A 21,095-nucleotide genomic window follows, 5' to 3' on the forward strand; every position below is an offset into this window, starting at 1 on the left:
AAGCTTTATTTAGGAAGCTTAAAAACACAGATCATCAAGAAGAGGAAGTAGGGGTTCCATGATTATCTGTCCCCACAGAGAAGCTTGCTGAGGCCAGGGCACTCTGCTAGATGCACGCTGTGGGTTTGCGATCTAGAGGATAGACTCTGCCCCATCCCTCTCAGTTGTTGTTCTTCCTTCCGTAAGTCTAGCTCTAATGCAAGCTTTTCAATGAGGATGACAAATAGACAACTGGTGTCTGATGCTGTTTATAGGAATTGTCTAGAAAAACCAGCTTCCCAGAATCTGTGGGCTTTTGGGGGTCCAAGGGAGTTGGAGGCCCCTCCTTCATAAGGAATGAACCACTTATCTTGTGGAAAGCTGTTTGAGTATAGCCTTTTCCTCTGGGAGAAGCAGGTAGTCCTTGTCACAGCTGGCTCATTATTCAGTCAGCCCAGAGTAAGCTCCCAGGGTCATTTTTCAGATGATCTGCTCATTTTAACACATAACCAGCTTGGTGTGTAATAAATTCAGCCTTGTAGTAACAGGTTCATAAGTAGTTTTTATGAATAATTTGTATGATATGTTCTTAGATTACATTGTGGTTTAAAACAAACTTTTACTAAAATAATTGTTAAATTGGTCAAATAGTTTAAAGTACATGTTCTTTTCTTTGAAGCCCATGCATCCTTAATTGCTTCAAGCACCTTGTAACTTTTAAAATAAACAATTTGAAATCTAGGATATATTGCTTTGAGATGCTGGTCATACAGCTTAAGTTAAGTGACATTGATCTTTAGATGTATACTGTAAAAGTTATACTTAAGAGATCATCTCTTTGAAAAAAAAACATGCCTTCTTCTTTATGATGTAAAGATGAATTCAGTCCTTTGTGCGGGGTACTGAAGACATTTCCTTTTTTCCCTCTAGAAGCAAGAGGGAGGTCCCAATAGTGGGGATCATTATCTTTCTAAGCACCTGTACCCCCAAATCTGTGTTTGGAATGAACTACATTGTTTCTAATAATATAGTGTGTTCATAATTCTGGATCCTGTACTAGTGTAGGATTGAAGGCCTGTTATAAGCCTTAACTCCAAACCAAACCAAACCCATTGCCATTGAGTCAATTTCAACTCATAGCGACCGTATAGGACAGAGTAGAACTGCCCCATAGGGTTTCCAAGGCTATAACCTTTATGGAAGCAGACTGCCACATCTTTCTCCTGTGGAGCAGCTGATGGGTTCAAACCACTGACCATTTAGAAGCCAAGCATTTAACCACTATACCACCAGGACTCCTTCATTATATTTGATTCTTTCTTCTAAATTAACAGCGAGCTGATGTACATAATGCCTACTTGAGCATTAATATTTTTTGTTATTTCTCCAAAGATCAAGTAATAAAGCCAGTCTTCTAAAATTAAACTACTCTTCAAGAATTTTCTCCTTCAAACTCTTTTGCTCACTTTTGTAAAGCCTATATGACTTAATTTGATTAGGTCCAAAATTCTTAATATACTATTAATTAATTTTCAGGTTGTGAATATAGTGACTTCTAACCAAGACTGTGTCAACAATATTGCTGAATCAATGGTTTTGTCCAATTTATTGGCTCTTCTACATTCATTGCCATCAAGTATGTATATCCACAAATGGAATTTTGGAAACCATAACACACCCAACCCACAGAGGGAAGCAGTTACATAGATAATACAAAACCGTGGGCATTTTGTCATCTACGTTTAGTTTTAGAATATTTTAAGTGGTTTTATATTAGATTTGTCTTCCTAATTGTGTTTTAGATGGACTAGTAAAATTATTTTGCATTTCTCTTATCAAAGTTGAAAGTTGGGGTAGAGAGGTCCCAAAGCATTTATAAAGCATTAATAGAGGAAAGTAAACCTGGGATTTTTAGTTTGCTGAGTACAGTCTACACATGAGCAGTTGGGAATTGGCTAAGTTTCCATGATTTATAAAAAATCATATGCTATTAAATGATTTAAAAAAAATGCTTGAAGTAAACATTACCTTGTATCCAGCTTAGAGTTCAGTTCTGTATAGTTTGTATTTTACTAATTTGATGCTAATTTATTACCAACAAAGTGAAATTGTTTTTTTAAAAATACACTAACCTAATTTCTTGAATACAGTCTGCACTAATACAGGTTCTTCATGAGCATACAATTGTGTAGCTTAATAGTTTATAGTTGTGCCAGAACCAACTTTGAGACTACTTTTCAAAGGCAAAGTTACTGAATTTTTTAGGCAATTGGAACATAGCTCCAACCTCACCACTAAGCATCAGAATATATTAGTGTCAGCTTTGCCACCCCTTGGCAGTCATGTTAATCTTAGCTTCAAGTCTATCTGCCTTGGGTACAGGAACCATCTCATTCATCTTATGTGCCAATGCCCTGTACATGTTAGGTGTTTCATTTATGTTCAGAGAGTTGAATGGAATTGAATTTCCATTGAATAGTTTTGTTTTCTTGAGTACATGACATTGAAATATCTTTGTAAGATGGCAACTTTTAAAGGTCATTTACAGATTATTTCTACCATATCTGTAACCTTACTTGTTGCTGTCGAGTTGGTTCTGACTTCTACCCACCCTATATGGCAGGGTAGAACTTAGAAACTCAGAGGGCTTCTGAGGCTATAAATCTTACCAGATTGCCTCATCTTTCTCTGCAGGGTAGCTGGTGGGTTCAAACTGCTGATTTTTTGGTTAGCAACTGGGCACTTGACCACTGCATCACCAGAGCCCTTGATCTATAACCTTAGTTAATTTTTTTTTCCCTTGGTTTCTCAATAGCTTTGTGAAGCTTCAGACAATGTGTAACTAAACTTGGTTGACGAATCAAAGAATGCTAAAGAAATCATAGCTGGAAATTATAATTTTACACTTATTACTGACTTATGTAGTCTAATCAGTATTTTATTCTTATGGGCAAAATAGCTGAGATCTGAATATCTCGGCCTACTTTGCTATGATCTATGTTTTAGACTAAATTATCTATCTTACGCTGTTTTCTAAGGGACGTTAAATACATTAAATTTTAACCTTCTTTTATGCTCTCTAAGGGCTTGCTTCTTTTGAACTGATGTTCATCTAAGTGGTTGGTTTTCAGTGATGTGTTGTTGCTTCTCTTAGGAATCTCCTTTTGAGTGTGTGTCTTTTGCATGTTAGCAGCCCTGCCTTTGTTGTTATTGTTCTACTCTTTGCCAACTCCTGTGGCTGCCTGGTTGTCATTCCCATTTGACTCTAGAACCATGAAGTCCAGTAGCCCAGCATACCTGCTTGTCGTATGGCAGTGATGAGAGATGAGAGGTGTCATGGGCTGTGTCCAGGAAGATACTATTATATCTTAGAGTGGAAGGGTGTCATACAACTGCTACTACTTCCTCTTCTGCTTAACCTCCTGCATAAGACAATAGCACTAGATTAAAATCTTACATACCTGATCAGAGTGTCCCCTTGGATATCAGGTGAGAAAATTTTGAGTGTGCTAGTATGCTGTGGTGGTTATGAGTGTAGACTTTGAGTCAGACTTGGATTTAAAACCCAGCTGTACTGCTTACTAGCTGTGAAACTTTGGGCTAATTAAACTGCATTTCACTTGGTCATTCACAACACTGCCATGAAAATACCTATCTCAGTGGTTATGGCAAAGATTAAGTATGATATGATACCCTGTATAGAAGAGTATTTCATTCAGTGCTTGCCCAGTAACTGTAAACAAATGTGATGCATTTCTTGAAATGTCTTTTATTCTGCAGGTCGTCAGCTGGTGCTAGAAACTCTTTATGCTTTGACATCAAGTACAAAAATCATCAAAGAAGCAATGGCAAAGGGTAATATATGAAGTGCTTTCTCCTCCAATCATGCTAAATACAAGGAAGCTTTTTCCCTTGAGCTTTGTATGGTCTGATAATTAGAAGAATGGTTTGGAAGGCTATAGTTAAAATAAACAAATAAAATGACATAGGGTTTGAAATACAATTTTACTTAAGGTTTAAAATTAATCCTATTAATTAGAAAAGTCATATTCTTTATGTATAATATAATCACTAATTCTGTTTTTTCCCCCATAGGAGCTTTGATTTATTTATTGGATATGTTCTGCAATTCAACACATCCACAAGTTCGAGCCCAAACAGCAGAACTTTTTGCTAAAATGACAGCAGATAAGCTAATAGGGCCAAAGGTAAGTGCAGGATAGGTCCTTGGAAAGAAATTAATTATTAAAGCTCCACTGCTTTGATACTAATTTTTTTAAGATTATGGAAGTCTGAGATGGTAAGGATAAAATAATTGGTTATGAGATAATATGCTTTTTTTTTTTTTAACTATTAGACCATACTCAAAAAAAACTCACTGCCATCAAGTCGATTCGACTCATAGCAACCCCTCCTTGTGTTTCTGAGCCATTATGACTACAGGAGTAGATTGCCCAATCTTCCTTTCAACGAGTGGCTGGTAGGTTTGAACCTCCAGCCTTCTGGTTAGCAATCAAATGCCTTAGGCACTACACCACCAGAGCTGCCATACTAGACCATAGCACACTAAATATATAAATCTAGAAATGAGAAAACTCAGTATTGTGTTAGCCCAAGTAAAGAAACCTAAGTAAAATTAAAGCTTGCTTTTTATATTGATTTCACAATATTTATGAAGATGGCTTTTAAATCGAAGACATTTAAAATCCTATCTGACCAGTCAGTGAATGATCTCAGTATCGCTTGCAACCATAGTATAGCTCCTTACAAGAGTATAAATGGCTCATTTCTAGAAAGGCTTTACATCAAATCTAGTTTACTTGCCATAAAAACAATTCTAATTTTCGTTACAAATTGTGAAATAGTTAAGAGATTAAGAGGTTTTTGTTTTGTTTTGTTTGGTACTGGGATATAATTAAAACATATCAAGTATTTCTTCCCTAAAATTCATGTAGAATGCCTTCCACAGTGTTCTGGTAGGGTTTAAAGTGTTGCCAGGAAACCATGAAAAGGATTAAGTTGGGTTCTCATTAAACAAGTGTTGAAAAAGTTTATGATTTTGTCATTAAAAAAAAAAAAAAAAACAGCTTACTGGTCTGATAGATACTCGTTGCCCTTGGACACCTTTCAGGTGGTCTACTTTCAGTGAAACAATAGACAGGCCTGTAAAGTGAGTAATGTCACCCAGGGAGGAATGGGCTGCTCACAATAGTTAACCACAAGAGACCAAATGGCAGCATTTGCCCTGAAACAGAGCTCAGAAGGCAGGAAGGAGCATGAAAGGACAAATGGAAATGGAACCAAGGAGGAAGAGAGCTATTACATTGAGTGTCATGAAGTAAAATATGTATAAATTTTTTAATAGAAAACTAACTTGTTCTGTAAACTTTCACTAAAATGACAATAAAAAGTTCAAAAAAATAAAGATGATTTGTGTAAAAACCCCAAAAGTGATTTTAGTAAAGGTGAAGTTATTGGCCTGGCACAGGTTGTGGCCCGATGCTGTTGGCAGAACTCTGTTTTGTGAATCATAGGCATGGGTCTTCATATTCTCTTTGCTATACTGCCTTAGATTAATGACTCAGCTTGTCTGTAAATCTGAGTGTTTTTAGCTCCACAGTAAGGAAATGAAAATAAATGGCCTCTAAATTCTGTTCCAGTTTTCAGTGCTTCTCTGACCTGTATGTCTCTTGAGCTTTGTGAGGATGCACTGCTGGGGGCAAATGGACCACAATGCATGAGACAGATGGTGTTCATCCACGTAGGGGGCTGATGACCCAGACAAGTGACAGATATTTAATCACATTCTTTCCATAGTTTTGGCCTCTGTAGAACTGAATTGTGCTTTGGAGTGATGCTGTCAGCATACTCAAGAGATGTAGGAAGAAATAAGCCTGTGAAACTCCTTGGTAGTCTCACCCTAAGGGCATTATTTAATCCATAATAAAATGACCTCATGTCGGAGCCTCAGGAGAAATTGCTTTTTCCCTCCAGAAACCATTGGATTTTTCTTAAGCAGCTGGCACATTTGATTTGATGATGTGTTCTGTATCATGTAATTGACATTGCTTCCTTCAGTTCATCGCCTGCTAGGAAGTTCAGAGCTAAGTTTGTATATATTATGAGCAGTTATACAGGGCCTCTGCTATATATCCTTTGTGTACTGACTACATATCAATCTTCATTCATTCAAGCAAATATTTGATCACCTGTTACGTGCCGGGCACTGAAAATACGAGCAATTAGCAAGACAGGGGAGGTTTCCCTAAGATGAGATTTGAGCACAGACTTGAATGGCATAAAGGAGAGAGAACCATGTCAAGGTTTGAGGGAAAAACTGACCTTTCCAGCCTTCAGTTTCCCTTTGTCCTGTGCGTCACTTACAGATTTTCAGTTTGTGTTTATGTGTGTTGGGTGTATTTTTCAAAGCTGCTTTTGAACTCTTTTTTTGGAAATGTGTGCAGCATAACATAAACTAGTACAACAAAATGCAATGAAAAATATTGTAAGACTCAAAGGCAACATGAGAACAATTTGTTTGCATTGCAGAGGTGGGGCTAGAGGAGCAGGCCAGCTCAGGGTATTCTGGGAAGAGGGGATAGCATGTGCATGTGCAAGGCCTGGCCTATCAGAGTGAACTCTGAGAACTGCACACCAGTGATAATGAATTTCTTCTAGTTTGAACCGTGGGAGTGATGGGGGGGTGGAAGTGAAATTGGAGAGGTAAGCAGGAGCACGTCATAATGAGACCCAAATAAGCATAACACAGATCACAGCACTGTGCTATCTAAGAAATGTAAAACAACCAAATATTGAGATGTTTCTAATAGGTCTTTTTTTTTTCTCAAACCTTTTCAAATAGGTTCGGATTACATTAATGAAATTTCTACCAAGTGTTTTTATGGATGCTATGAGAGATAACCCTGAAGCTGCTGTACATATTTTTGAAGGAACTCATGAAAATCCTGAGCTAATTTGGAATGATAATTCCAGAGATAAAGTGTCCACAACAGTTAGAGAAATGATGTTAGAGTAAGTAAAGTCAAACGTAATAGTTTATGGCCCTTTAGGTAGAGTCGTTGGGGAGGGCACAGTTCCCCTGTTCTGTCATATCACCTTGCTGAGCCTTAATTCTGTAGGTTAATAGAAGTGTGTTTTGTGATTAGAGTTTGATATTTTACTCTCCCCTCCATTTTTTCAAGGCACTTTAAAAATCAGCAAGACAACCCTGATATAAACTGGAAGGTAAGATACACTTTATTCAGAAGAAGAAATTTTACTGTTTTTTTTTTAACACCCTGCTGAGTCAATTTCATGCCTATAGATACTTTGTTATTAAGAGTTGAGTATTAATATAAAACTTTTAACTTAATAGTAGGGATATTCACTTTTGAAGTAAGTAATATATAAAAGTGCCCTTTTGAACTTCATTAAGAGATAATAAAACTCAATAATTGTCACTGGATTATGTTAGCGACTATTGAGGACTAGTTTAATTTCAGATACATTTCTTTAACGTGATTTGCATTTCTTGCTTCATGTATAACCGGTGATTAAGTGACTTGACTGTGTTGTGGTTCTTTCTCTATTTAAAGTTGCCTGAAGATTTTGCTGTGGTATTTGGAGAAGCAGAGGGTGAACTTGCTGTTGGAGGAGTTTTCTTGAGAATCTTTATTGCTCAACCAGCTTGGGTTCTAAGAAAGCCTAGAGAATTTCTCGTTGCACTCTTAGAAAAATTAACTGAGCTCCTGGAGAAGAACAATCCTCATGTAAGCTTCAGTCATCAGCCAAACATTTCAAATCATTTGCTAAATATACTGGTACTGTTTTTGTTAAAACAGCATTCTCACTGAACATGTATTAAGAATTGGGTATCTCTTTTGAACTAGCAGCCACATTTAAATTCGGATATCCCCATTGATCTTTGTCTGGCATGTTCTAAAGTTAAACTCTTTAGTATAATGGTTATGGTTATTTCTGGACCAAAGTTAGAGGTATCTATATTGAAAGGATGCTGTAAGTAAGTGTTCAGTGTTTCCATGTAAGTGTCCTGCACTAGGTTATGTTTTTTACTTAGTATGGCATATATAGCAGGGATGAGTTAAAGGAACTACATGGATGAGCCTTGTAAACATGCTTAAAATAGAAGGCTGCAGGGAAAGCAGACATGAGGGAGAAAGTAGCCTTGGTCTTGGTTTGGTGAATCAAAAACCCAGATAGTGTGTAAGGTTTTGTTATTTGAGTGTTAGATTGAAAATACTTGAGACATGATTAGAGTTTGAATTAAGCCAGCTGGCTATAGCAAGATGAGTAAGAGCCTGAGCTTTGTTAGGTGGTCCTAGATTCAGGTCCAACCTCCACGACTTACTAGCTCTGTGCAGTACATCATGTCTCTGACCCAGTGGCCTCATTTATGAAATGATTGCAGCACCTGCTCCTAAGGCTTAGGTTTTAAAGTTCTTAATACATGTACAGTACGTCACATAATGCCCAGTGTATATTGAGTGCCTAAAAAATACTTGCTATTAGCAAAAAAACCAAATTTTAATCTCATTAGTGTGCCAAATATTGACCTATGTCACTGTTTGTAGCCGTGCTTTTTCTCTTTTCTAGGGTTTTTGCCACATACATAATTTGCTTTGAAAATGAGACCCTTAAAAAACTGAAACTTAGAAAGGGGAAGCCCATAGCATTATCTTCCTGTATTACTTTCCTTTCAGGGAATGTCCAAATTTCCATGATCATTTAAGATGTGTTATGCTGTGGATATAAATGTCTCTGTATCATGGTCTAAGCTGTAATTGTCTTTGCATTCTAGTATCCGCATGTTAAATAGGATTGCTAATAGAACTGGGAAAACATCTGTGTTGTCCTGGATTATTGATGTTCTCTGATACTGACATTTCTAGAATATTATTTAAAAGTTTCTAGTAATATATTTCAAGAGGTGATTTCTTAAACCTACAGTTGAAATGAGATGTAACCTGACCCAGTAAAAGGCTGAACAGATTAAAAGAGCACATTTGTAAAATCCTTTAAATTCACTGCTCTTATCAAAGAAAGAGGAGGGAAGCTTGTTCTCTTAGGATTTGTGAGTCGGTTTTCAAGTATCGGCTCGTAGAACTTGTGGATCCCTAGTTTTAAGCACCAGATAATTGTCAAGGATGTTTAGGACTTTATCAGCATTTCACAGTTTGTTATTTGTTTGGTAATTTTTTACATCTTCCAGGGGGAAACTCTGGAAACCCTGACGATGGCAGCAGTGTGTCTCTTCAGTGCACAGCCCCAGCTGGCAGATCAGGTCCCACCACTGGGCCATCTTCCCAAAGTTATCCAGGCGATGAATCACAGGAACAATGCCATTCCTAAGAGTGCCATTCGGGTCATCCATGCCCTCTCTGAAAACGAGGTATTGATGAATTGATTTGGTAGTTTATATAGTTCCAGACTTCCCTCTGAACCCTCTTTCATTACTAATGTATATTGCAGTGTAAATTCGTTTTCTGCCACATACCTTTTTGCATATGAACCACATGGTATTTTAACTCTTTTTAAATCAATTCAGAAGGAGATAATCAATAGGCTGAATTTGACAGTTGAATTGAATGTATATCAAGCATTGCTACTCTACAAGTAACCTTCTCTTTCTTCTGTTTTGGGGCATTTAGCTGTGTGTTCGAGCCATGGCATCATTAGAGACCATTGGCCCACTGATGAATGGAATGAAAAAGCGAGCAGATACTGTTGGCCTAGCGTGTGAAGCAATTAACCGAATGTTTCAGAAGGAGCAGAGTGATTTAGTAGCACAAGTAAGTGACTTTCTAGATTCAGCACTGTTTAGAAAAACAAAAACAGACAAACAGATTTTCACTTGTTTAGCACTGATTTAGTCAGTGTACATCAAAACGGCATGGGGGTACCACCTTCAGTCAGGGAGAAGGATCAAGATCAACAGCCCAAGGCCAATTCCTATGAGTCAGAGGTCACACATGCCTCCACCCTCCGTTGTTACCAGTTCTGATGCCAGCCATCCCTTCCACAGCACTCTGTCCTGGGTTCGATAGTCCATTGCAGTGGCCACAATGAAATCATAGATGATACTCATGATTATTGGATTGATTAAGAAAGTAACAGGTTACAATTCAGGATCAGGAATGCTTGGGATATAGCTCTTCAGTCAGGACAGCCTCCCTTCTGCCATGCCTGAAGGCAGGTCTCTCTCTGGTCCTTGGTGGCAAGTGTTACAAAAGCTCTTTTAGTTCTGCCAATAAATGCCTAGAGGCACGCCACTCCGCCAGCATGCCTCCTGCCTGACGGTTTCTCCATCCATGGGCCAGGAAGCCCACTGCTCTGTCAGTCTCGGTTCTGCTGCCACCTTTTCTCTGCTGCTGCTTCTCGTGGCCTCTGGTATCACAGCTCTCTGTCTCTTGGATTGAGAAGGTTCAATGCAGGGATCTTGGGTCCAAAGGATGTGCCCTACTCCTAGCTCTTCTTTCTTGATGGTAGTAAGATCACCCTTTCCTACCTCTGGGATGGCTCATTTTAAGTGTAGCAGTATGACAAAACTGACTAATCCCCATATTAGGGTTCCATACACCTTATTTTCATGGTCCTACCTCTAGAAGGATGCCGTGCACATACTTAGGTAATTAGGAAGCTATCAAATCCCCTTGGTGGACCATTAGCACCTCACATTTGCATAGTCCAACCCAGTCATTAGTAGGAGTTAAAAAAAGACTAGCTAGAAGAGCCATACAAAGCAATTGACTACACCACGGTGCATGTATAATTTTATATAATTACACACACACACACAGTGAAAAGGGGGCTAGCTGCCCAATTGAGCTTCAGAGTACTTTTGTGATGTTTAAATTTTAACTTTTAGTTATCTCCTGAGCATTGATCCTTTGTTTGCTGTGTAAAATTACTTCATCCTCTTGGGGATGATTCTGAATCTTTGTTTCTTAAGTAGTGTTTTAGAAGTGTGCTGAGATTTTTATTGTACTCTTCAGAGAGACTATCTACCTAATAGAACTTGGTGGTTCCAGTGTAGAATGGACAAACACTAAAGGAACAAAAAACACAGTAAATTAAAAAAAAAAAAAAAAACATTGCAAAAGTCCTCTTCCTAAAATAAAACTCTGCAACTGGATCACCCTTCATATCAAAAATCCTTCAGTCGCTCCCTGTTGCCTGCCAGAGGCCAGTGTGGCATGTCATGTCCTTAGGCTGAATACACCTTTATTTTCTGCCCCTCTTATTTCCCAGGCCCTTTTCCTGCTTCAACTCCTGCCCTTAGGCAGGCAGAGGAATTGGGTATTTATAGTGATGATGTTGAATGCTTTGAAGATCCAACTTCTAATTTGTTTAGAGAGTCTAGTTTGATGTATTGAATGTGAACTCTCATACTGCCACTGGATGGCTCTGTGACCTTGGGCATGATACTCACCTGCTCTCAGATTCCTCATCTGTCAAATAAAGACACTGCTAACTCACAGGATTGTTATGAGAATTAAGTGAGGTAATGCAAGCATAGTATCTGAAAAAAAGAGGCACACTCAGTAAATGTTAATTGCCTCCATCTCAACCCTTTGAGTTTCAGAATGAGCAGTGAATGTTATATGATACCTCAGTACTGTTCAGCTTATATTAGGCTGATAGGAAATGTACAATGAATGCAGATATTGATATTTTAAGAGAATATGAAAAAAATATTAAGGTATTTCAGATATTGTTGTCCTTTAATCTTACGCAATCAGAGCAGGTAGCGCATTGTAATGGCTAAAAGCTCAGGTTGCAGAGTGATACTTTCTGGGTCCAGATGCAAATTCTATTGCTGCCCGGCTCTGTGACTGAAACAGGTTTGTCCTCTTCTCTGCACTTGGCTTCTGCATCTGTAATGTAATAGCACCAACCTTGTCGAGTTGTTGGAAAGGTTAAATGCAGTAATCAGTGTATAGCATTTACAGCAGTTGATAGCATGGAATAAATAAGCTCTATTAAATAATAACGTCATTTTCATTACATGTTAAAAACAAATTTATATCTAAGATTTAAATAGTGTGAAAAGAGGTAGCTTAGTAAATGATTCCTTTTCCAGTTATAATCCTGGTTGTTGTTGTTATGTGCCGTCGAGTTGGACCCAACCTATAGCGACCCCTCCTTGGGTTTCCAAGGCAGTATCACTACAAAAGTAGTTTGCCCAACCTTCCTTCTGAGGAGTGGCTGGTGGGTTTGAACTGCCAGCCTTTTGGTTAGCGGTCATGTGCCTTAGGCACTACGCTACCAGAGCTCCCTATAATCCTGGAGATTAAATTATTTCTTTAGTGAATGGTTAATTTTTTTCAGTTTGTTCATATGTATGTAATATGTTCTTCTAGGCCCTGAAGGCAGATCTGGTCCCTTACCTCTTAAAATTGCTCGAAGGCATTGGGCTTGAAAGTCTAGACAGCCCAGCTGCCACTAAAGCTCAGATCGTTAAAGCTCTCAAAGCAATGACTCGAAGCCTGCAGTACGGAGAACAGGTGAGTCTGCACAGCGGCAACCTTGATCAGCTAATTACTGCCCTATGTTCACAGACCCAGGGTCTCGGCTGTGATGCTCCATGCACTTGTGCTTGGGTTCCACTTAAGTTGTGTTCTTTTGGCTGTAATTGAAGCAGATGAAGAGACCAAGGATGGACTTGCATAACAAAAGCACACACCATATACTTAAATAGTCACTTGGGAGAGTTCCTTCTCTGTGTAGTGATGGCATGTTGTACATTGCAGGTAGAGAAAGGATAACGTTCCACTCAGCATGAAAGATTGAGTGCTAGCTAAAATTGACTTCCAGCTCTAGGAGGTATTGTGTGATAGCCACATTCATTAAGCATCCCGTAATCCCATTTTAAAAGATAAAGAACATCATTTTAGTTTTCATTTACTATTTTTATTAGCAATCATAGTTGTCAGTTTTCTTTTTCTTCTTTTGTGACGTATGTATGCATTAATGTGTTTCAGTTGCATTTGCTGACTTCAGGCCTGTTGAGTAATTTCATTTTCCTCTTTGGTTTATTGTTGCCTCTACAGAGTTCCTCATTCAATATTACTATATAGCTTGTCTGTTGATCCTCTTTTTATAGACTTAACTCGACTTCAAGTTTTCCTGTAGTGAATCCAATGTGTTTGGATGTTTCAATAAAGAAACATTTTTTATGTCACTGTCCAGTCTATCAGTATCATCTTTTGGCAATTTAATATGATACTAAAGAAGAGAGGCAGAATTTGTTGTAGCAATCATTAACCAGTATGTTTAATGAAATCTTTTTTGGACTTTTGTCCGTGGTGCCCTGTTGGCAAGCATAGTCACTCCTGTGTGTCCGCTGCAGGCCATGTCCTCCCCTAATCTGCCTCAGGATTCCTGTTTATCAAAGTAAGCCTGATCCTACCCTCCATTCTCAAGCGGACAGGAGAGAGAGAGTTTCTAAGATAGGAACTCTTCTACCTTCACAGCTAATCCCTTCCACTATTCTTTCTAAAGTTAGGACAGGTGCACTCTTGGACTCACATGGCCCCTGTTGTATATCACTACTTTAGTGCTTACCACTAAATTGCCTGTTATTGCCTGTCTGCCCTGATAGACCGAAAGCACTTTGGAGACAGACTGATGTTCTCATCTTTGAATTTACAATGTCATACACACAAGAGGTACTCAGTATAACATTTCATTTGAACCTTGAAATGCAAAAGATACCCTCTAAACTGTTATTTCTTAAACTCTTCTCTATATCCCACAGAAAGAAGTATGTTTTCAGTATAGTTCACGTGCACACACACATACACATTATTTATATTTATAGGTATATATGTATTTCACCAAACAATATTTTCCCATTTTATATTTCATACATTTTCACATTTTCTATATGAATCTGTTCTATTTTTTTCAAGCACAATACTCACAACCCATAATTTGAAAGGCTTGGGTCTTAGACTCAAGTTTGCAACCTCTTTTCTCCACACCCTTTTTCCCTTAGGAATAATTCATTACCCAGACCACACTGTCAACCATCTGTTTTAAAAGTTTGTAAGACTAAGTACAGATATCTTCTTACTGGAATTACATTCAAGTCAGTTAATTGTAGGTTGAATTAACAGAGCTTTAGAGGGAAGAGCAATTTAAGGTCTTCCCTTAGGTCTCATGTAATAGGATGTGCCTAACACAGTGCCTGGTAGAGAGTGTCTGATGAATATTAGGTCATGTCCCATTTTTTGGATCTTTTCTCAGCTGGTCTTCTTCCCTATTGACCTGAAACTTTGATTTTTCTCATTGAGTCCATCTTCCAATACCCAGCCCTTAATCTATTGATGTTCAGAGTTTGCTGTATTTCTGTAGGTGAACGAAATCCTGTCTCGGTCTTCAGTCTGGAGTGCCTTCAAAGATCAGAAACATGATTTGTTCATTTCTGAGTCACAAACAGCAGGATACCTCACAGGTAAGCCACATGTGGTTGGTTACCCTAAGATACTTTGCAGAAGCCACTTGGACCTTCCTGTTGCACTGAATAGATTAAAAACAGCATTTAGGGGGTTTCCTTGGCTGTTGGTTGACCTTTCTTAGTGATGCTGTGTGCATGTAGTAGAGCTCTGCTTTTAGCCATATACTTTTACTCTCTTGGACAGCATGTGAGTGGCTGTGGTGAATATGTGCTGATGAAATCATATTTGAGCCAGTTAAGTAGTTACTGTTGTATCTTAGAGCATCTCTCACTTAAACATGTAAAAAGTAGAGATAATTACTCAGGAATACCAGTATCAGAACAAGATTGCATCATTCCATGTCTGTCAGAGTAACGGACTGAAGCTTTATATACGTATAATCATGTGGAAAACATTTTTTCTTCTAATTTTCCAGGGGTGAGTCTGTGGTTTTACTGTTTATAGAGTGTTCATTCATAGGGGGGATATATGTGGGTACCATAAATGAAAGAATATTTTATTGCTTGGGGATCAAAGGATAATACACATTTGAAGTTTGAGACTTTGTCCATGGGACACACTAATAGCATAGTAATTTTAGAATACTAGTTTTCATACTGGCTACTGCTTATGAAGAAAAAGTTTTCAGTTTGAAATTAAGAATTTGAGGTGGTTCTTGCCATCTGCCTGAAACTGTAGTATATAGAGGCTGTCCGCCCTGCATCCTTCTCTCACCAGGGATGATGTAGGTAAATGAAGAGAAAAAAATCATTACCAGTATTTCTCATACCAGTATAACTGTTTTAATAATCCTGATGACTGGTATAGAAGTTTATAAGTCATGAAGACTGAAGGAATCTTGAATATTCAAAAATAGAGGTGGTAGAGACAATTTTACCTGTGTTTTCCTTCACTGCGACCACTTTATTTTCAATCCACTCCTATTAATAATTGAAGCAGAGCCCTAAGATGCATGAAGTACATTTTAAATGCATAGTTTTGGCTATGGTTGTGGGTATGCTAAGAGTCTCTTAGGTTTGCCTTCTAACTTCCCCATCCCCTGTCCTGTGAGGAGAAATATTTAGCAGAGGGTCTTAGGTCTATCCCATACTTTTTGCAAATTTGGGATAGAGCTGTAATTTGTAAGTAGGGAGGAATATATTCTTAATGGAAAATTAAACTCTATATTGTTTTTAAAAGTTCACATACCCCTGTTTATGGCATTATATTTATTACTTGGTATATAAAGATGATGTGATTGGAAAATCTACATTATTTTTCCTAGCTAACTCGACGGCATAACAACAATAACAAGAGTAAACTTACTTAAAAGTTGGCTCTGAAGAATAGTAATACAAAGATTGTAAGGTTTTTTATAAGGAGCCCTGGTGGTGCAGGGGTTAAAGCATTGGGTTGCTCACTGATAGGTCGGCAAGTTTGAACCCACCAGTCACTCCACAGGAGAAGATGAGGTAATCTGCTTGCATAAAGAATACGGCCTTGGAAACCCTATGGGGGCAATTCTGCTCTGTTGGTAGGGTTGCTCTGAGTCAAAATCAACTTGGTGACAATGTTTTGTTTAAGCTTTCCTACAGGAAGCCACTTAGAATCAAATCTTTTTGTTTTCCATTGTATTTAACACTCATTGACTAGACTTGAAATAAAAGATTACAGGTTGTCTTTGACTTACAAACAGGCCATGGACCAAAAGGTCTGAGTTTTGAATGCCATAGAGATTCACTTCAGGAAATCCACCTGGATTTCCTTTCAAACTTATTTTGTTCTCACTCCCAGGCAAATTTCTTAATAGTGTAGAAAAAAAACTATAGAGAGTGAAAGGTTTCTCTGACTATCCCTTCTTTTTTCACTTGGATCGCTAGAGTGGTTTCTGAATGAGAAATGAGATGTAGCTGTGGAAGTAGAAGAGGGCTCAGGAAGAAGAAGGGTTGGGGTTTAGAAGCTTCTTCACATCCCTGGGTCCCTGGGCCAGAACAAGGGCAGGGTTCGAACAAAGCCAGTTAAGGGGGCAGGTGGTTTAAATGCCAGCTTGGAAGAGTCCTGGAGTTTTTGCAGCCTTTCTAAAGGGCACTGCTGACCTGCAGGCAAGTCCACACAGGGTAATCTGGGATGATTCTAAGCTGTGCTGCCCTTGGAATTGTCCAATTTTGGGGACACCATCAATGTAGGATGTTCTTTGTTGGGTTATTAGTTGCTTGAGAAGATTTTTCCATCTTCAGGACTGTGCTGAAGTGTTAAAGCTTTTAAATTTACCACCAGTTGAATTGATGTGTGTTGTTTGGTGGCCAAATTTTTTTTTTTTACATTAGCTTTTCCATTGGTGTACTGTGTGTCATCTGTTGATAAAAAGGGGCAAGTTCTTCTAATTAATGGTAAAATCCCATTATATGAAACTCCAAGGGACGTATACAATGTTGTATTGAATTGGAATTTTAATAAATTAGGATTGCCTTCACCCTACACTCAGTCTTCAGAAGATACAGTTTGTATCCAGTCTGCCTCTAATTAATCTGCAAGTCAGAGAAGGTGCTGTGAGAACACATCACAGACCTTTCTTCTTACTCACTGTCTTTGGGTGAGTTTTGCAAGGAAATTGATTTTGTTTAGGTGATGGGGAAAGATAAAGAAAAATTAATTACTACTTCAAGATAAGAATGACCAAAAGTACATGTACTATTGATCTTCTCCCTGGCTGCCAAGCAGATGCCATGCAGTCATATTCTCAGCATTTAGGGTAAAAATGAAGAAGTCCTAGGCAGAAGTTTTCACTTTTGACCCATTGAGATAAGATTGCCTAGTTTTTTTGTTTAGTTTTATGATAAATGATTATTTAAAAATACCTTGATGGGATTTTATCAATGATGTAGATAAGCTGTGGTTGTTCCTTATCTAGGGCCGTTTATTGGATTCTAGAACAGGTTGGTGCTGGCAAGCTCAAGGATTAGTTTTATAAAACTAATTTCAGCAGTGAAAATCCTAAAATTACCCTACTTAGAAATCAATTGAGGAAGAAGGAATGATACAGAAAGAACCAGAAGCAGGTCAGTGTGACCTGCTTTTGGGAGATGGATTTAGAGATGAAGAACTTTTTATACAGAACTTGACTTCTGAGGAACCCTGGTGGTACATTGGTTAAAGTGCTTGACTCCTAACCAAAAAGTCAACACATTGTATGCACCAGCCTCTCTGCAGAAGGACATGACAGTCTGCTTTCGTACAGATTTACAGCCTTGAAAACCTATGGGGCAGTTCTGCTCTTTCTTACTGGGTTGCTATTAGTCAGAATGGACATATTATGGCAGTGGGTTTGGTTTGATGGCGTCCTACAGTGGTGTAGTGCCTAAGGCATTTGACTGCTAACCAGAAGGCTGGTGGTTCAAACCCACTAGCCACTCCTCAGAAGGAAGGTTGGACAGTCTACTTCCATAGTGATACCACCTCAGAAACCCAAGGAGGGATCGCTATGAGTCAAATCAACTCGACAGCAGTGAATTTGGGTTTTTTGTCTGTTTGTTTGTTTGAGGTTGTTAAAAGGGAGAGAGCGGACAGTTGTTGGCCTCTTCCTAAACCAGCCCATTCATTCTTTGCAGTGTTACTTTTTGTAACCTTTTTCTTTTTATATCAGATCCAAATCATACAGTGGGAGTGATGGTAGCGAGTCCTTCAGGGTTGATGCTAGTTTATTGTAGGACATTAACTACGAGGCATGGCTTCCTTTTTTAAAATTTTTCTCACTGAGAACCCCATTGGCATTCTTACCCCATGTCCCTTCCACTACTTCTATGCAATAGCCAGTTCCATTTTATGGGGTTCTTTGTCAGTTTGGCATCTTCTGTCATTCCAACACATTACACAATGCCACCACATGCCCCATTTCTGGCAGCCCCTACTCTTTTCTCCCACCTTCCTCTGAAGAACAGAACTGCTCTGTCCTCATCTTAATGACCAGGCAACACCTTGAGTCCTCAAGAAACCAGCCGTGTCCTCAAGGAGAGGCTGGCAGCACCGGGGAAAGACCATCCCTAGCTTCATCTACAGAAACATCCAGTGATACTGCCTTGGAAACCCAAGGAGGGGTCGCTATGGGTTGTCCGACTCAATGGCACATAACAACAACAAGAAGCCAAAATAAATGCCTAATAGTTAAGTTTATTAGTAGTTACATCAAACAACTGGAAAGTTACTGTTTGTACGGTATCCAATAGATGTCACTGTGTTTCCCTCAAATTTAAAATATCCAACAGTGCCCTGGTGATTTTGCCTCAGGGTGCCTCGGCATACAGTTTGAGAAGCACAGCTATAGCCCATTTTCCATATGTAGCATTCAGAGTTTGGTCTCATAATCTGGTATTTTGATGTGAGCCAATTTGAGTCTACAATCAGAAGTGCTTGGGAATCCTACCGATCTGCAGTACTTGGGGTTTTATTCTTAAGGGGCCACATCCTCAGTGAGACCTGCCTTTTTTGCTGTAATCTTACTGCTGCCCAAGGTTAAATGAATGATACATTGGCAGGAAGTGAAGTCACAGTGTATTTAGCCCTGAACTTCATTATCAGCAGGGGTGCATTGGCCTGGTGGTCTTTTTCCTGTGCAGCCTGTGGAAGACCTGGCATCCAGATTTGGTGGAAGGCCAGAAGTCAAAAAAGGCTTTCTGTGCACTCTTGGGCAGCGATGCCCAACTTAATAGATGCAGGTCCGTGGTGGCTTAAAAAGGAAAAGTCTCTTCTGTAATATAAGATCCCAAGTGCTGTGGCACTCTGGCAGGCTGAGCAGTCTCTGGCCGTGTCACTGCACACCAGATGCGTCATCTCTGCTCAGTGGTGCAAGCCACTTCACAGCCTCAGAGCAAATGACTATAGGGTGAAAAACAAGATGAACCTGAACTGTGGCCTCTGTCCTCCATTGGTCCCTGTTGTGCCTCAGCCTTCATCAAACTGCTCTGCTGTTTGCACTTCCTCACAACTTCCCTTGCTGCTTATATTTCTTTTTTCCCTCAGGTGTCTCTCCTTCCCTTCTAACTGGCAGCAGCCCCCTTCACCTCAGGAGTGGGCTTTAGATCCGCTCTGCCAGGCAGCTTGCTAACTTCTGTGTAGCTCTCTGAAGCAGGTAGAGAACCGTTTTGCTAAATGCATGCCGCTTCCACTGCCTTTCTAGTCCTAACCCTTCAATGTTCCTCAGCTGTTTGCCTTGTTTCCTACAGTTTCAGCTAAAAGTATTGTTCTGTATGCAGTATTACGATACAGTGTCTTTTGCAAGTATTTTGTATGGTTTGTGCTGTACTTCCAAGCTGTTAATTAAGTGTCTATGTTGTGTTTTAAGTAAACAAGAAGACTAAAACCATTATATGCTCATAGATACATCTTGATAAATGCTGGCATATGTAGCATTTTCATGCAGTAGGCTATCAGAAGTAATGAAGATACTGAGCCCTAAAATCTTAAGATACCATTTCCTCTCTAGTAGTCTTGTTTTGACCTGTGACAGATATCCAGAACTTGCCTTTTCTTTCCCAGAGACTTTGATAGCAACACTTGTTCATTTGGTGTTACTTGTCATAGCACCATTTCTTTACACCAAATGACATTGTTACCTTTAATGTTGGTAGAAGTGTTTATGTTGGGAATTTCATCAAGTTTGACTTTTGGATTGGCTGAGGGAGTGTTGGGTTTCTTTCCTCTGTTCCCATTTTTTCCATTTGACATAATTATCTTTCAATGCCCAGGATATTTTTGAAAGACTGAACTTCCCAGGAGATGTGAGATGGAAATTTTTATTCATATTTCCAAACTAGTGGTATACTATCCAATATAAATTTTGAAATTATTTTCATCTTTGTCATGTGGTAAAGGCAAAACATGAAAATGGTGCTATGTAGCCATTTGTTAAGGTATACTTTTCCAGTTAATAGATTATCAGTTCCTTGTGGAGGGGTGCTCGGGCAGGGTCTGGCATTTTTATAAAGGCCAGTGTTTTCCCATGACTCTGCTCACTGGAAGGTGTGTGTTTCCTTTCTCTCTTGCAGGACCTGGAGTTGCTGGCTACCTTACCGCAGGGACATCATCGGTCATGTCTAACCTGCCGCCTCCTGTAGACCACGAGGCAGGCGACCTCAGCTATCAGACTTGAAATATTCATGAAAGACAATAAACGTTGACAGGCCAGTGTAGAGTCCACATTCCTCCAGCTGATCCTTTTGAAGCAAACTCTTACTGCCTTTCTCCTGGTTTCATGACAGTGTTATTCCTTTTTCTATAAATATATTTTTATTTAGGAAAACAGTCAGTGGTTCTAATTGTACCAACGTTATAAGAAAGCACTCTGTGGATCAACCTAAGTGGGTACACAAGAATTTTTTATTCTTGATGTATGTAAGCACATTTTGTTCCTTTATATCTGTTTACAAGACTGTGAATCAAAAAGACAAAACTTTTCTTCCTAGTTTTTATAACTTTTTTTTGAATTAGTGTGACTGGAGTTGAGCTGCAGACTACAGAAATCGGGCCAAGTCACCTGTCCTGGGAAAAGGTATTTCTGTCTCCTGCATCGTGTCTGTGTGGTCGTCCTCCCACCACCAAACACTATTAGATTTTGTCCTTGCCCCATTCACTGGTCTCCTTAATCATTAACTTTCTGAGAGC

General features: G+C 39.0%; 1 protein-coding gene across 1 annotated transcript in view; it reads left to right on the top strand.

The window, feature by feature from the left end:
* Positions 1–20,583, top strand: part of DNAJC13 (DnaJ heat shock protein family (Hsp40) member C13) — a 158,043-nt gene extending 137,460 nt beyond the window's left edge. The window contains exons 46-56 of the mRNA XM_042780451.1: positions 1,516–1,615; positions 3,760–3,834; positions 4,075–4,187; positions 6,842–7,011; positions 7,182–7,224; positions 7,575–7,748; positions 9,209–9,388; positions 9,648–9,788; positions 12,360–12,503; positions 14,356–14,455; positions 20,480–20,583. Coding sequence (XP_042636385.1) covers positions 1,516–1,615; positions 3,760–3,834; positions 4,075–4,187; positions 6,842–7,011; positions 7,182–7,224; positions 7,575–7,748; positions 9,209–9,388; positions 9,648–9,788; positions 12,360–12,503; positions 14,356–14,455; positions 20,480–20,583 — 1,344 coding nt within the window. The remainder of the gene's footprint in view (positions 1–1,515; positions 1,616–3,759; positions 3,835–4,074; positions 4,188–6,841; positions 7,012–7,181; positions 7,225–7,574; positions 7,749–9,208; positions 9,389–9,647; positions 9,789–12,359; positions 12,504–14,355; positions 14,456–20,479) is intronic.
* Positions 20,584–21,095: the final 512 nt, after the last annotated feature.

The sequence above is a fragment of the Orycteropus afer genome, unplaced genomic scaffold, assembly GCF_000298275.1.
Source record: "Orycteropus afer afer isolate SDZICR_OR568_19922 unplaced genomic scaffold, OryAfe1.0 scaffold00003, whole genome shotgun sequence".
Classification (NCBI taxonomy): Eukaryota; Metazoa; Chordata; class Mammalia; order Tubulidentata; family Orycteropodidae; genus Orycteropus; species Orycteropus afer.